At 39.7% G+C, this 13,617-nt stretch overlaps 2 protein-coding genes across 2 annotated transcripts; both read right to left on the bottom strand.

The window, feature by feature from the left end:
- Positions 1-8,876: 8,876 nt before the first annotated feature.
- LOC116703616 (myeloid-associated differentiation marker-like) lies at positions 8,877-10,455 on the bottom strand. The gene has a single exon (XM_032538459.1). The coding sequence runs from the start codon at positions 9,955-9,957 to the stop codon at positions 9,106-9,108; it is 852 nt and encodes a 283-aa protein (XP_032394350.1). The 5' UTR covers positions 9,958-10,455; the 3' UTR covers positions 8,877-9,105.
- An 815-nt stretch (positions 10,456-11,270) lies between these two features.
- On the bottom strand, positions 11,271-13,129 carry LOC116703615 (myeloid-associated differentiation marker homolog). Its single transcript, XM_032538457.1, has 2 exons — positions 12,570-13,129; positions 11,271-12,139 (listed from the first exon to the last, which is right to left on the bottom strand). The coding sequence occupies exons 1-2, from the start codon at positions 12,834-12,836 to the stop codon at positions 11,549-11,551; spliced, it is 858 nt and encodes a 285-aa protein (XP_032394348.1). The 5' UTR covers positions 12,837-13,129; the 3' UTR covers positions 11,271-11,548.
- Between the last annotated feature and the right edge of the window lie 488 nt (positions 13,130-13,617).

Genomic DNA, 13,617 nt, shown 5'->3' with positions numbered 1-13,617 from the left:
TCTCTTTTTCTTTTCTTCGCCTGTAGAGCTTCCAGCCAATCATGAAGTGATGCTAACTTTTTAACTGTGTGAGAGACAACGTGAGAAACGGCGCAATGCCCAGGTGCAGCCTGGGGAATAAATCACCTTGATGGTGGCCTGCGAGCACCTGAGACGGAGCGGGAGAAATTTTGCTGAAATGGAAAAGTGGTGGGTGAGGATGAGATTGCGCGTTGAGGGAGAGATTTGATGGTAATTGTGAGGGACAACTGCCTACTTTTAAGACAGCTTTGTGTTGCTGTCATCCAGGTTAGGAAACAGCTGTGCAGCCGTATGCGTGTGTCTGTATTTGCATGTTACAGTGTGTACTCCATTCCTGCATTTTCCATCAGTCTGAAGCATCAACGTGGGTTTTGAAGAAACATGGGGAAGTAGGTGACATCCTATTGTTTATGGGTCCTGTTTAACCGGTCCTAACCAGGCCATTGGACAGATGTATGAGACTTGTGAGTGGATAAACACTATCAGAGGCTTGTCCTGTGGAGACAGCGTAGCACTGCCACGATGATGATATGGCTAATTTACACTGTATTTTCAGGTGTGGGAAACATTAATCAGAATCAGAAAATGGTTTATTGCCAAGTAAGTAACACTTGCAGGGAATTTGCCTTGGTGGTTGGTGCATACATAAACAAACATATTGAACACAAACCTGTTTGTCCAAACTGTTAATCAGTTTCTAGCTGAAGCGGTCAAGAAAAGCTGTTGACAACACAGAAAATGTACCAAACATAAAGGTGTTAAACTGGACTAAAGGGTACAGTAACTACAGTAAGCACAAGAGAGCATTTGAATTATACTCCCAATTTCCGTCTTAATTGTGCATATTCCTGCTTATTCTGCCTCTCCGTCCCTCTCTTTAGCCATTTCATCTTTCACAGGCCACTTCAGCGTTAATCTTTACCTGTCCACCAGATGCCCTCAGACTTTTCTCCTTTCATTCCAGACCCCACCACTCCCATCTGCCCTGCAATCAATGTATTCCCTTATCAGCCACTTACTATACCGACCCAGCTCCATTGTTCCAATGCCAGGTTGTCTTGTCTGTCTGCTTGCTTTGGGCCTTATTGCCTGACCTCTGGCTTTTGGATTTCCTTGCCTGCTCCTTGTTGGATTTTTTACCTCTCTGGTTTTGACCCTTGCCTGCCTAATGGACCTGTATGCCTTTGCATCTTATTTTTGTGTTAATAAATCATTAAACTGAACTAGCTCTGCCTCCGCCATCAGCATTTAGGTCCTGCTCTGCCCTGCTCACTTCAGCCGTGACAACCAGTTTATTTAAGGAGAGCTCGGAGTTTACACATTAAAGTCTGTTTACAGGTCTTGGGAAGTTTTACTGCATATGTAGAATTTGTGGCTCCAGAGAAACAAAACGATTTGTCCGTATGTATTAAAATGAGGGGCCATTTAGGCCATATATCAAAAATACATGCAAACACTTTTACGTCACACACACACACACACACACACACATAAACAGCATGCACATAAATGACTTTCCCCTCGCACTCACTACTTTTTCTCACAAACATGTGTCTGTGTGTAAGCTAAAAAGCCGTCTACCAATTGGAAGGTTGGCAGTTCGATCCCTTTTTACCTTGCAAACAGACGTTTTGTGAGAGAAGTGTGTGCGAGGTCAAAAGTGGTGAATGTACATGCTTGTTATGTGAGAAAAATGTTGTTTGACCATGTTTTTTGTTTGTGTGAGCAAGGTGAAAGGGGTGTATGTGCATACTTTCTATGAGTGTGCGCGAGAAAAAGTGCTATATGTGTATGCCTTTTGTGTGTGTGTGCAAGATGAAAGCCTTGTATGTACATGCTTTTGTGTGTATGTAAGGTGAAAGTGGAGAATGTTTTTATATATTGTCTAAACGGCTCCTCATAGCATACTCCTCGTCTCTGCATAAAGCTAGCAGCTCAAGGCTACATAAGTCTATAGACTACCCTCGACGTTCCACTTCCAGGATTGCTCTATGTCTTCTAATCAGAATACTTGTTTAAAACTTTTTAATTGTAAAATTTGGAAAACAAATGTTGTATTTTGCCTTGATTTTACACAATTTTATTGTTTTAATGTTACTTCTGGTCTGTGTCTGCTAGTTGGTAAAATAAGGGTCAGAAAGAATCCGATGGCTGTTGTACTCTACAGGATTACATTGAAAACGAGATGACCTAGCACTCTGCCAGTTTGCCTTAAGCCGTTTGCATGCTCTTCCTGCCTTCCTATATCAAGCTACGGGAATGTGCATTGAGATCATATCAGAGTGGTGTCAGTCACCGACTTTTTCTGGCGGATGACAAAAACCTGGCGGGGATCAATGAAAGAACTCTCAAGCTTACAGTAGTGCGACTCATGTGTGTAGTATTTATGGCAACGGAGTTCGATCAATACTCCACCTCTGACAACCAAGATGAGACAGAACGGTGTGTGCATATTTGTTTGTGTGGTTGTGTGTGGAGTGCAGGGTTGATTGGAGGACAAAGAAAGAAAGAAATTAATGAGATGATGTCCAGAGTGGCGACTCTGTGGTGGATGCTGTGTGTTGAGGTCCTAAGATGAAATAGTTTTCACATTCATGGACAGAATATGCATACAATAAATCGGTCTCTGTGCTTGTATGTTGTATGTTCAATCTATTTGAGATGAGCTGGCCATTTGGAAAACCTTGCTGACACACAGCACCCATGGGCGAGTGATTTCTTAAAGCCTTCACGAGTTTTTTGTCTCCCTGTGGTCTGTTTGTGCATCTATGTAATATCCTTTTAATGCAGTTTTAATTACATTTTGTAATTTAAGCACTGGGCTGTCTGTTGTGGAAGGGAGCTGTCTTCACAAAGCTAACCAACTTATTTGCCTAATGTTGTTTACTTTCTACTTAAGACTGCCGCTACCCCACACCCGACCCCCACATTCTGCTTTATGAAAAGTCATACTGTTGGGATTACATTTGACTGGATTTGTACCTCAGATGATTTCTTGTGACAAATAAAAATTAATTGATTGGTTCACGTAGCTGTTTATCTGGACACAGACTCCAGATGGAGCTGTTGACTGTGGTGAATTTGACATGCGTTCATGTGTCGCTAGTTCCAATTTATCCTTTATTTACGGTGCTATCTTGCGCTACATCGTCGGTAAAGACAGAAACACTTCTTTGGGCGGTACACCATCTCGGGGCTTCCTGTAACAATAGCTGTCAATCCAGGAAGGCTACCAGGAGGTTTGTGTGGATGTGATCACGTTGAAGTGTAGAGGTTTATTCCTTGACGCAGAAGGTCCAGTGTTGGAGGCCGACCTGTGACGGTTTCCTGCAAGTCTTTCATATACATAAAGAAAGAGAAAGCTCAAATGTCCAAAAGAGAGCAATAGAGCAATTTCTTCTCCACACCAAGATCCTTTAGTGTTTATCAATTTCATTTTCACAAAATCAACAGGTAAAATTAAAAAGAAATTTTAAAAACTGAAGGAAACATTTTCCCTAATTTAGAGACTATTGAAAGAAATCCAAACTGAATTTCAATCAAACATCGAAGACATTCTTGTAGGGGCTAAAGATCCACAGTTTAAAGGCATTTGAGTGTAAAACCAAGATTCTTTTTTATTATGCAAATAAATTGCAGTACTTAATATTTCTTCTAACTAAGCCCCTTTGTACTTTAACCCTCAGAGGCAAATCAGAGTAGTTAATTAGGAAGGACTGAAAGGCTATATTTAATTACTTAAGTAAACCAATTTGACAAGTTTAATTATAGCTTGCAAGGACTGGGTGGATGGGGGAAGGATTTTCCAAAAAAAGACATATCATTAAGCATTTAGGCAACATTAGGCTTTTACAGAAGTGACAGTGTCAGCCTGTATTTAACACCCATTTCTGTAGAAAGGGAGGATCTGCATGAAGTGGAAGCTCAAAATAATCACTCCAAATGTCAGGTATGTACAAAAAAATTAAATAATTGACAGCTTAGCCAGACAATAGAATAGCTTATCAAGACTTTTGTATCAATTAACACAAACCCTTGTCCCCAAAGTGGAAAGCTGGGGAAAAAAATGCTGGCATCTTTTAGAGAAAGGAATGTCTTAATCAGACAAACCCTAAAGGTTTGTCTGATTAAGACTTGGGATACTACGGCAGGTGTTATGTACTAGCCGATGGGATGGGATACAGCAGAGGGGTTCTGACATTGGCCAGGTTCTAGATTTCAAAGTGCTGAATTAAAATATGTCTGAATATCATACATAATCAAACCCAGATCATAGTTTGTAAAAGTGTTTTTGAGTACAGGACAAGTTTTAAAATTCTAAAAGGATGTCTGTGTTGATGAAAGAAAAAGTTGTTCCCTAGCATTAACACTTTATAAAGCATAAAGTGAGTTTTGAGGCTTTATTTGAAATGATTTGTTCATAAATGAGATCTGAGACAACTAATTGGTAGTCCTCATTAAAAACAATTGCTGATGCTATAGCAATTAGCTGAAATAACTTGTCACATTGGACAGAAACACACAATACATCATTCTAAAAGGTACAACATGGTGACATAAAAATATGCAGAAGTACAGGGGGGCAAGGGCAACAGCAACGCAGCAGTAATAGATCTGAACATAACCCACGGACAATTTGACAAGGAATATGTCACGCAGAAGCTCACATGCATGACACACATGCTTTCCACACGCATAAATTATTAGCATTATTAGATCCACCAGCTGGGCCATGGCCTTTGTAAGTGGATAACTGGGTTAGCTTGATTTGATTGTTGATGGTTTGACATGGGCCTGGATTTTTCGGTTCTTCGAAGCTGGCTTGAGATTTATGTGGGGCTACTGTCAGAGCCTGTGAACTACTTTTTATGAAGATGTTATTAAGACATATGTTTAAAATAATGATGGCAAATCAATGTTCATCTAAAAGATAAAGTACAGTGGCCGAGGTCAACCACGCTACAACATCCCAAAAACACTTCCAATGGGAGAAACACGCTGCATAGTGCATAGCAGAAAGAATGCATAGTAAAAACACACAAACCTCCTAAACAAATACAACAGACAAACGCTGCTCATCAAGTAAACACAACAGAAGTTCTACAAACCATCCACATTTACAACATGACATGGCAGAATACATTGCGGAGAGATTGCATTTATTAAAGACTTGATTTTTTGCCTTTGTAAAACAGAACAACTTTACATGGAAAGTACATTAAAACACTTAAAAAAGTCACAAAAAGACACAAAAATGTCATAAATTGATTACAATCTATGGCCCGATACAACTCAGGGGTAGACAAACAACATTAATTGACACTTATAGATGCCCATATGAGGTCAACAATATATGATGGTTGTATACTAGATCCAGCTCCTGCTGCTGAAGCAAAGACATCACTGCAAAAAAAGTGTATAGTACAGAGCACTACGTTTATGCATAACAGCTATAAAGTCAACATACATTGATGCAGTAGAAGAATAGAAGCTAATAAAAGCACGAGAGACAGCGCTGAAGTTAAAAAGAGACAAACTTGCATACTGTGTGTGTTTTTTTTTTGTTTTACTTTGCACCGTTTCTGTATTTGCAGCATTTTTCTCTTCTAAGTGTTTTTTTAGGTTTGTGGGTTTTTTACTGTGCATCGTTTCTGTATTTGCTGTGTTTTTCTTTTCTTACTGAACTGGAAGTTGTTTGGGCTGTAATTGCGCGTTTGCCTTTATACATAAAATACCTACATATAATAAAAATGGAAACAAATATCAGCTTCTAGGTCTCTGAAACGTAGCAATCCACTGTTAGCAACATTAGCATTATAGCTAAGACCCTTGTTTTTTGAGAATGTCCTCCCCAGAAAAATTCCACCATGAATGAATCATTTGTATATGTAGCAATTATAAGCCATACATACTTTTATAGTGGCGGCGCCTTCTAGTGGCCGTAGTAATTATGATGGGAGCAAAGGTGGAAGTGAGGTGACAAAGTATAAGAATGACAAATTCCAAGTAAGGAGGAAGGTTGGGGTGGTGGATGGGTCAAACAAATGTAACAAACAGAACTGCGTCACATTCTGCACCACATTCGTAATCGGAAGTGAAGTAACATCACAAATGTACTGATTTTAACCCAAATTTAATTAAATTCAACTGAGTAGTTTTTGTGGTTTAGATATGAGGAAGGAAAATGCTCCTGGGGGCCCTATTTCGTGCCCCCGCTAATTTATGAAATGCTCTCGTGGATCGTTTTAAAGTGTAACAAGAAATAACCTTTATCTTCGAATTGTTTGGATGACTTGTGTACAGTGCAATCATGCAGGCAGATTCTCTCTCTCTCTCTCTCACACACACACACACACACACACACACACACACACACACACACACACACACACACACACACACCCACACACCACACATTTTTCAGATGTATTGATTTTTTCCAGTGACACTCTTGAAGTAGTGCCAACTAATTAGTTGTGATTACTTTTCATAATGTCCTCCTCTGATTACTGCACAGTTGAATCAAAGGCCAGTAAAGCGAGGGGAAGTTTAATACAAGATAATGACCAAAGAGAAGGAACAGAGTAGGTGTGAGTCAGAGTGAGACATGCGCTGTCACGCTTACATCTTTGGTTATCTGATGTGTTCACCTTAGTGGATCACAGCATGCGGCTAGACAAGAATGTTGAAAAACCACTCAGATTTCAGGGCCATGTGTCAATAACCTTTGACTTGGCCACATACACATTATATGCAGTATACATGTAGTATACAGTAGTGATTCCAGCATTTATTCATAATATGCTCCTGTTTACAGGCTGGTTTCAGCTTCAGTAAGTAATCATTTGGAAAACTGTGAATATCTTTTTACCACACTCTCCATTTAATGCATAAAGAATGATTATACTCACTTTCAGCTTTGCAGTCTCTTTTATATTATCCTGATGGGGTGCTATAATTGAAGGTCAAGATAATTTTAACTATAAAAGACCATGACTGCACCATTAGCCCAATTTTGCTAGAACATCAGGGGTGATGCATCTTGTTAGTGATTGTCCCAAAAGGCGTCCAAATTATTTTCAGAGCTTGAGGATGAAATGTTTTTGCTAACAGAAACCTGAGGCAGTACACAACTGGAGGTGGGATGCCATCCCCCTTGTTAGCAAAATGACCAAAATGCATGCCAGTTGTTAACCTGCCACTAATTAAAGTTTATTTAAATACATTGAACTTGGTTTGGATTGAAATATAAAAAAACAAACTTTACTTTAAACTGCCGTAATTTAGAATTTAAATAAACATTTAATAAATGGTTTATAACATACTACAATGTTGTTGTAAGCAGATGTATGTGTTTGTTGTTATTAATGTATTTCTCAATGACTATAACGGCTCATGAGGCTGGTATATAAGCAGATAATGAATGAATATATAGACAAATATGTTTTCAAGAGAGAAATCATTATTGCTGACAAATACTTTACATCACTCCGTACAACTACATTATTGTGTTATAATTTTTGTTTTTTTTATTTTTATATACTGCTTATAAATGCTAAATAGGAGGACTTACAGTAAAACGCTACCAAGATGTTTTTTCACTTTGTGCCAACCAAATCAAAGTAGACTGCTGTTTGCACTTTGCCGCTGTGTCTGACAGATATAGACAATTGACCTAAACATGCTCTGTCTTTCTGACAGACTGACATGAGAAGAAAAGCAAAATTTCCACGCTTCAATTGCTCCCTTTGACTCAAGTTCACTCACACAGATTGGTCTGCCAGGTAGTACAATGGCTACAGGATTACAAGTGAGATTTGGTTGATGTCCTTTTAAGTTTCCAATTGGTTAAAAAAAGGGAAGAATGAATTGACGTCATACTTTTTCTAGCTTTCTGGCCCTTCCTGCCACATCCCTAAAGAAGAAAAGAAGCTAAATAACAAAAAAAAGAAAAATAACACCTTGCAATAAGTCCAACTCCATACTCTGCAGCTGCCTTTAGCAGCTGCAGCTGCCAGTTGATTAAAGGATTTTCTTTTACACTTTTCCCACACATCTTTCCAAGGTCTGTAAATGTCTGACTGTCTCTACCTCGCTCTCATCAATTTCTCTCTCTTGTTCCTTCTCTTCCCATCTCATCTGTCATCGGCTGCTCTGTTTGTCATTGTCCTGCATTCAGTTTACATTGATCTGTTGTTATCTGTAGGCAATTACTCTTAGACAGATTTGTTCATGCCACAAGGATTAAAGGAATAGTTTGACATTTTAGAAAATGTTCTTATTTGCTTTGTTGCTGAGGTTGAGAGGGGAAGACCAATACCACTCCTCTGTCTGAGAGGGGTATCAATCCTCTTTCTGTCCACGGTTCACTCTGCAAGAAATCAAATAAGTATATTACCCAAAATGTCAACCTATTCCTTTGATCAGCACCTTACTGCACCACCAAATGACAAGACGACAAGCATTAAAATTAAAACCTAGATTCACTTGCAGCATAATTTGACTATATACCACAGTGTAATGTAGTAAAGTGTAAGCACATTATTAACTGCACAGTTTGATCACTCTTGTGAATCAGGATCCAAAGTTCTACCAGGCTATGTACTTTTTATTTATTTATGGGCGGTGATGGTGCAGTGGATATGACATAGGCCTTTGATGTGGGAGATCTGGGTTCAAATCACACTGTGATACATCAACCAATATGTCCTTTGGAGCAACTAGGGGTTAAGTGTCTTGCTCAGGGGCAAGACACTTAACCCCTAGCTGGTCCAGAGGTGTGTGTGGTCTGATGTATAAAGAAATTGTAAGTCGCTTTGGATAAAGCATCGGCTAAATGACATGTAATGTTATTTATTTTTTTGACAGTGATACCATAATTATAATCATTAACTAACACTACTCCTTTCCCCCCCAATATTTAATTATCATAATCACTCATCTCTGTCAACACTGTGAACAGCATTAGAATAAGATACATTGCGTTCAGCATTTGCATTGTGTCTAACACAACAACAACTTAATTCAAACCCTGCACAATTTGTTCTCAGTTCATGCTAGTTAATAAGTTAATGAGCAGCAGCTTCACTGGTCACTGACACAGAACACAAGGCGTATAGAGTAGGCAGTGTCCAGGGTGTAAACAATAACGTTGAAAATTGTCATGAAGGTGACCACCACCAGTTTATCCCAGGCACAGAGGTGGCCACAGCCACTGGGTCTCTTGTTGTTGCGGAAACTATACAGTGGCCAGATAACCATAGTTGTCAAATACATCACCGCTGCCAAAATGTTGTAGACAATAACAAGCTTGTCAAAAGAAAATGGAAAAAAAGAGGTCAGTTGTGTAATGGTGAGCAGGATTATGAGGATGGCGAAAATGAAGCACAATGAGTACACGGCCACGCACCATTGCAGTCCTGGGGAGTTAAATTGGCCTTCTTCCAGGGATGTGAAGATGAGACAGGCGAGGAACGTCTCAAGCATCTTCATAATGCCGGGCAATGTGGAGAGGAAGCCGCTCCTCTGCCCACTTGGACGAAGGCGAGTTAAAGCCACCTCCCCTGCGTACACCCCGAAACAGACCCAGGACACCACAGAGGCACCGATCTGGCGATGGCAGGTCTTACAGGTAAAAAAGGTGGGGTAGATAATGGAGACAGCAAGGCACATAAGGCTTGCAAGCATTGCAAAGGCAGTGGTGAAATCATCCCAGGCGAAAGGTAATTTGGCATTGATGGTTGTGAACTCCAAGATGAGAATGAGAAGGGTGAAGAAGCAGCAGAAGCACCAGGTAAACATGCACCATGCCCAGTAGGGAGATGAGACATGTCCCACTGTTGCCACCAGGCTAAAACACATACAGGTGAGGATGGTCGCCATTATTCGCATGATTCCCACAGGCTGAATGAGTGCCCGCAAGTCGACACCCATCATGGCTGGATAGAGTGTGTTTGAACTCAAAATAATGTTGTTTTCGAAGTCAGATGATTCTACTCAGTGCATCCCTCAGTGCTGCAAGGCCTTGTTCTCCAAAACAGATCCTGTTGAATAAATCCATGAATAGCCAAGAGACCTGAGCAGGTGTGATCTTTGAAACTGAAACTCAAAGTGTGATGGCGTATATTCAAATAGATACTTCAGGGTTTATCTTTGCAGTTTATGGCCCCTGTCTCACTCCATGGATTGGATACTGGTTGGGTGTTGTCATCTTCATCTCACGCCACACACACCGGACTCTGGACCTCAGTGCAAGCCTTGTTCAGAAGATAATCTCAAACACTATGAAGGGGGAGTACCGTAAGTCACATCCTACGGAAAACTGCCCTTATCTTGTCCTTGAGATCACTTGATTTATTGTTCGGGAGAGTTTGAAGGAGAATTTTTATGGATAATGATTATACGTACATACAAGTACCTTTTTCTTTTTTTAAATCTAAAACTACAATATGATGTTTTTGTGTATTTACTTTACCATTGCCATTTATTACATAAGTGTTTACATTCCCTGCATCCAAAAGCAAAATAAATGTACTATGAAAAAATTCTTTTAAAAAACACACATACACACGTACAATATATGACAACAGCACTTTTCTGAAATAGATTTTATTCTACCTTCATCTTTTCTTTTCTTCCTCCTCTTGTTCCTTTTTTTTCTTCTCTGTCTTATTTTGTGTTTACAAAATCATTAAAATCTGCCTCCTCCTGTGTCCTTATTTACACTTTGTAGAGAGCAGCAATGCCCTTGACTGGTCAAAGGTTATACAACTAATCTCCCAAGATATCATTAAGATAAAAAAATTAAACTGCCTCTACTCTCTATTGCTTTTCCTTTTATCATTAAATGTAGCAGCAAAATAGGAGTGGAGCTGGAGTTGTAAGAATGAAAGGAAAAGCTGCTGTTTGTTTCAGGGTATGCACACATGGACACACCTTTGCAAACATCGTTTGAGAAGGACATGAGTTCCCACTTTACCTGTTAACCATTGAACAGAGTATATGACCATTAAGCAGATTACTAATTGTATGAGTTTCATTCAGTCATTATTGTATTTTGTTTCTAAGGTGTGGAAACAACCAAATAACAGTTACACCCATGGTGATGTAAGCCTGTACAATTAACTCCACACTTTCATGACATTTTATTGATTTTTCACAGTGTGATCGACAAGAGAATGCACTAAATGAGTTTGCAACTGAGGCCGACATGGTTATAACTATGCTGTATAAAAATAACAAGCTTAAGATGATCAAATTAAAATCATGGAGGAATACAAAGGCAAAGAGAAGAGATTGGGATTACTGACATAAAAAAATTGTCCTCAGTGAATGCATAATCATGACAGATAAAAGTCATTCAGACCAAATCCACAACAATGTATTGAAGTTATTATGAAAACAACAGTGAAATAAAATGTGTTTCACAAAAGTTGTACAAGAGATGCTTTACATACTGTTCTCCTGCTGTTAAATCTTTGAGTTCTAGTGAACCTCCAACAGCTGAAACATGGTGCCTATTTACAACCTACGTTCTGCTGATGAAGAACACCAGCCTAAAAGAATAAACAGTATCCACAATGTAAGCAGCAAGGTTGAAGCAGGTCATGAAAGCAATGACCACTAAATTATCCCAGGGACATAAAACCATATTGGAGCAGTAGCTCGGCCTGCTATTATTCTTGAAGCTGTACACTGGCCAGACCACTGCAGCTGTGATGTACATCAACACGGCCAACACGTTACAGCCTGTCAAGACTTTGTCAAATGGTGCGGGAAAAAGAGACAGAAGGCGGCAGATGGTAAAAATGATGACAAGGACGGCAAAAATGAAGCAAATGCAGTAGACAGCAACACACCACTGGAGCCCTGGATACTTGGAGAACTGGTTGTAGTCCAAGCAGATGAAGATGATGCAGGCCACAAAGGCCTCCAGAACCTTAAGGAGGCCCGGTATCGTAGACAGAAATCCACTGATCTCACCAGGTTTAGCCCGGGTCAGCCCAACTTCAACAGCGTACAGGATGAAGGTCAGACAGGAAAGGACAGTGGCTCCAATCTGTTTGCCGCAGCTAGAGCAAGTAAAGAAAATGGGATAGATGATGGATGTTGCCAGCACCTGTATGAGAAAAAGGTAAAAAATAAGGTGTGGAATATTTGTTCTTTAGGATACTCTCTAGACATGTATTTGTCTCTGTGTGAATATACTGTACTTGAGTATAATTGAGAACCATATTGTATCAATCTTTTGGCATCAGGAAATAGTAAACATGTATATCTACAATAGCCTAATGTCAAAGTCAATCAAACATGTGATTATCATTATCTGTTTAGGGAGTTGTGGCCATGTAAAAAGATGCTTTTGAAGTTTTTAAACAGGGCTTCTCTGTTACTCTGTTATTTCATTAAACCTAAGGGTGCGAAAAACAACATGAGCCAAATGAAATCTTGCGACTAGCAAACCGCCCCGTGATTACCTCTTTTGGTGTATCCTGAACATATTTGCATCCAAAGATAAATAGCAAGATAGTTAAAAAAAATGTACACACCATTAAAGTAGCCAACATGGCAAAAGCAGTTGTGAAGTCATCCCAGGAGATGGGCAACTTAGCGCTGAGGCTGGTGAATTCCAGAAAGATGATGAGGAAGGTGACGCAGAAGCAGAAACACCAGGTGAACATGCACCACGTCCAGAAGGAGTTAGTACTGTGTCCCACTGATGCCACCAGGCTGAAGGAGATACAGGTGAAGATCACCTCCAGTATCCGCACAATGCCCACCGGCACCGTTAGTGTCCTGAAGTCCAGCGTAACCATGATTGTATGATGATGTATTGTCCTGTGGTCGGTTTACGGTGGATTTGGATTGATATTTAATGAAATAATCTCTTTTCACCAGCTTGTCTCCTTTATCCTTGTTGATTTGATGTTTTTCTTTGAAGAGCTCTTTGGTTATTGGTTATCAGTCTTTGCCTCCCGTTCTGTTAGTGTTGCCTGAATGACGAACACAGAAAGTAAGGTGAATGTGAAACCTTGTCCTCTCCCTTGTCACCGCCCTTGCACACCTTGAAATGGCTCCATTTAAAATGGAGTGTTTGTACAGCAGGGAAGTATCTGTTGGTCACTTCCATTTGCTTATCAGTTGCATTTATAGGCAATAAAACGCTGTATTTAGACATTTTGACATGAACTCCACCTTATCACATTCACATATTTGCCCACTTAGCAGCTTCCCCACCCATCAAAAGTTCAATTCTGTAAATGTGTTACAGTAGACTTAACAGGAACTGGGCCATAGTGCTACAGAAAAATGTGAGGCATACAGTATAGGATGGAAGGCTATTAGGAGATATTAGAGATTAGGGGATATATTGATTTTTCTTTGGATATAAAGTGTAGGTGTGAGATACTGCAATGGACATAAGATCCAAGATTTATATTCAAAATGTTGTTTTTTTTAAGATATGGACTGATTTACAAAAGGCCATGAAAAACTGTTGCAAATTTAAACCACATTCTTGCAAACTGCTAACTGCCAACACACGCATACACGCACGCGCATACACGCACACAAACACACACACACACACACACACAC

The sequence above is a fragment of the Etheostoma spectabile genome, chromosome 15 (assembly GCF_008692095.1).
Source record: "Etheostoma spectabile isolate EspeVRDwgs_2016 chromosome 15, UIUC_Espe_1.0, whole genome shotgun sequence".
NCBI classification, from domain to species: Eukaryota; Metazoa; Chordata; class Actinopteri; order Perciformes; family Percidae; genus Etheostoma; species Etheostoma spectabile.
This window is presented reverse-complemented; position numbering and strand designations above follow the sequence as displayed.

Coding starts and splice junctions, on each gene's coding strand:
- LOC116703615 (XM_032538457.1), bottom strand. CDS start 12,836: ATGGTTACGCTGGACTTCAGGACACTAACGGTGCCGGTGGGCATTGTG. Junction 12,140..12,569: donor CCATGTTGGCTACTTTAATG/GTGTGTACATTT, acceptor TTTCTCATACAG/GTGCTGGCAACATCCATCAT.
- LOC116703616 (XM_032538459.1), bottom strand. CDS start 9,957: ATGATGGGTGTCGACTTGCGGGCACTCATTCAGCCTGTGGGAATCATG.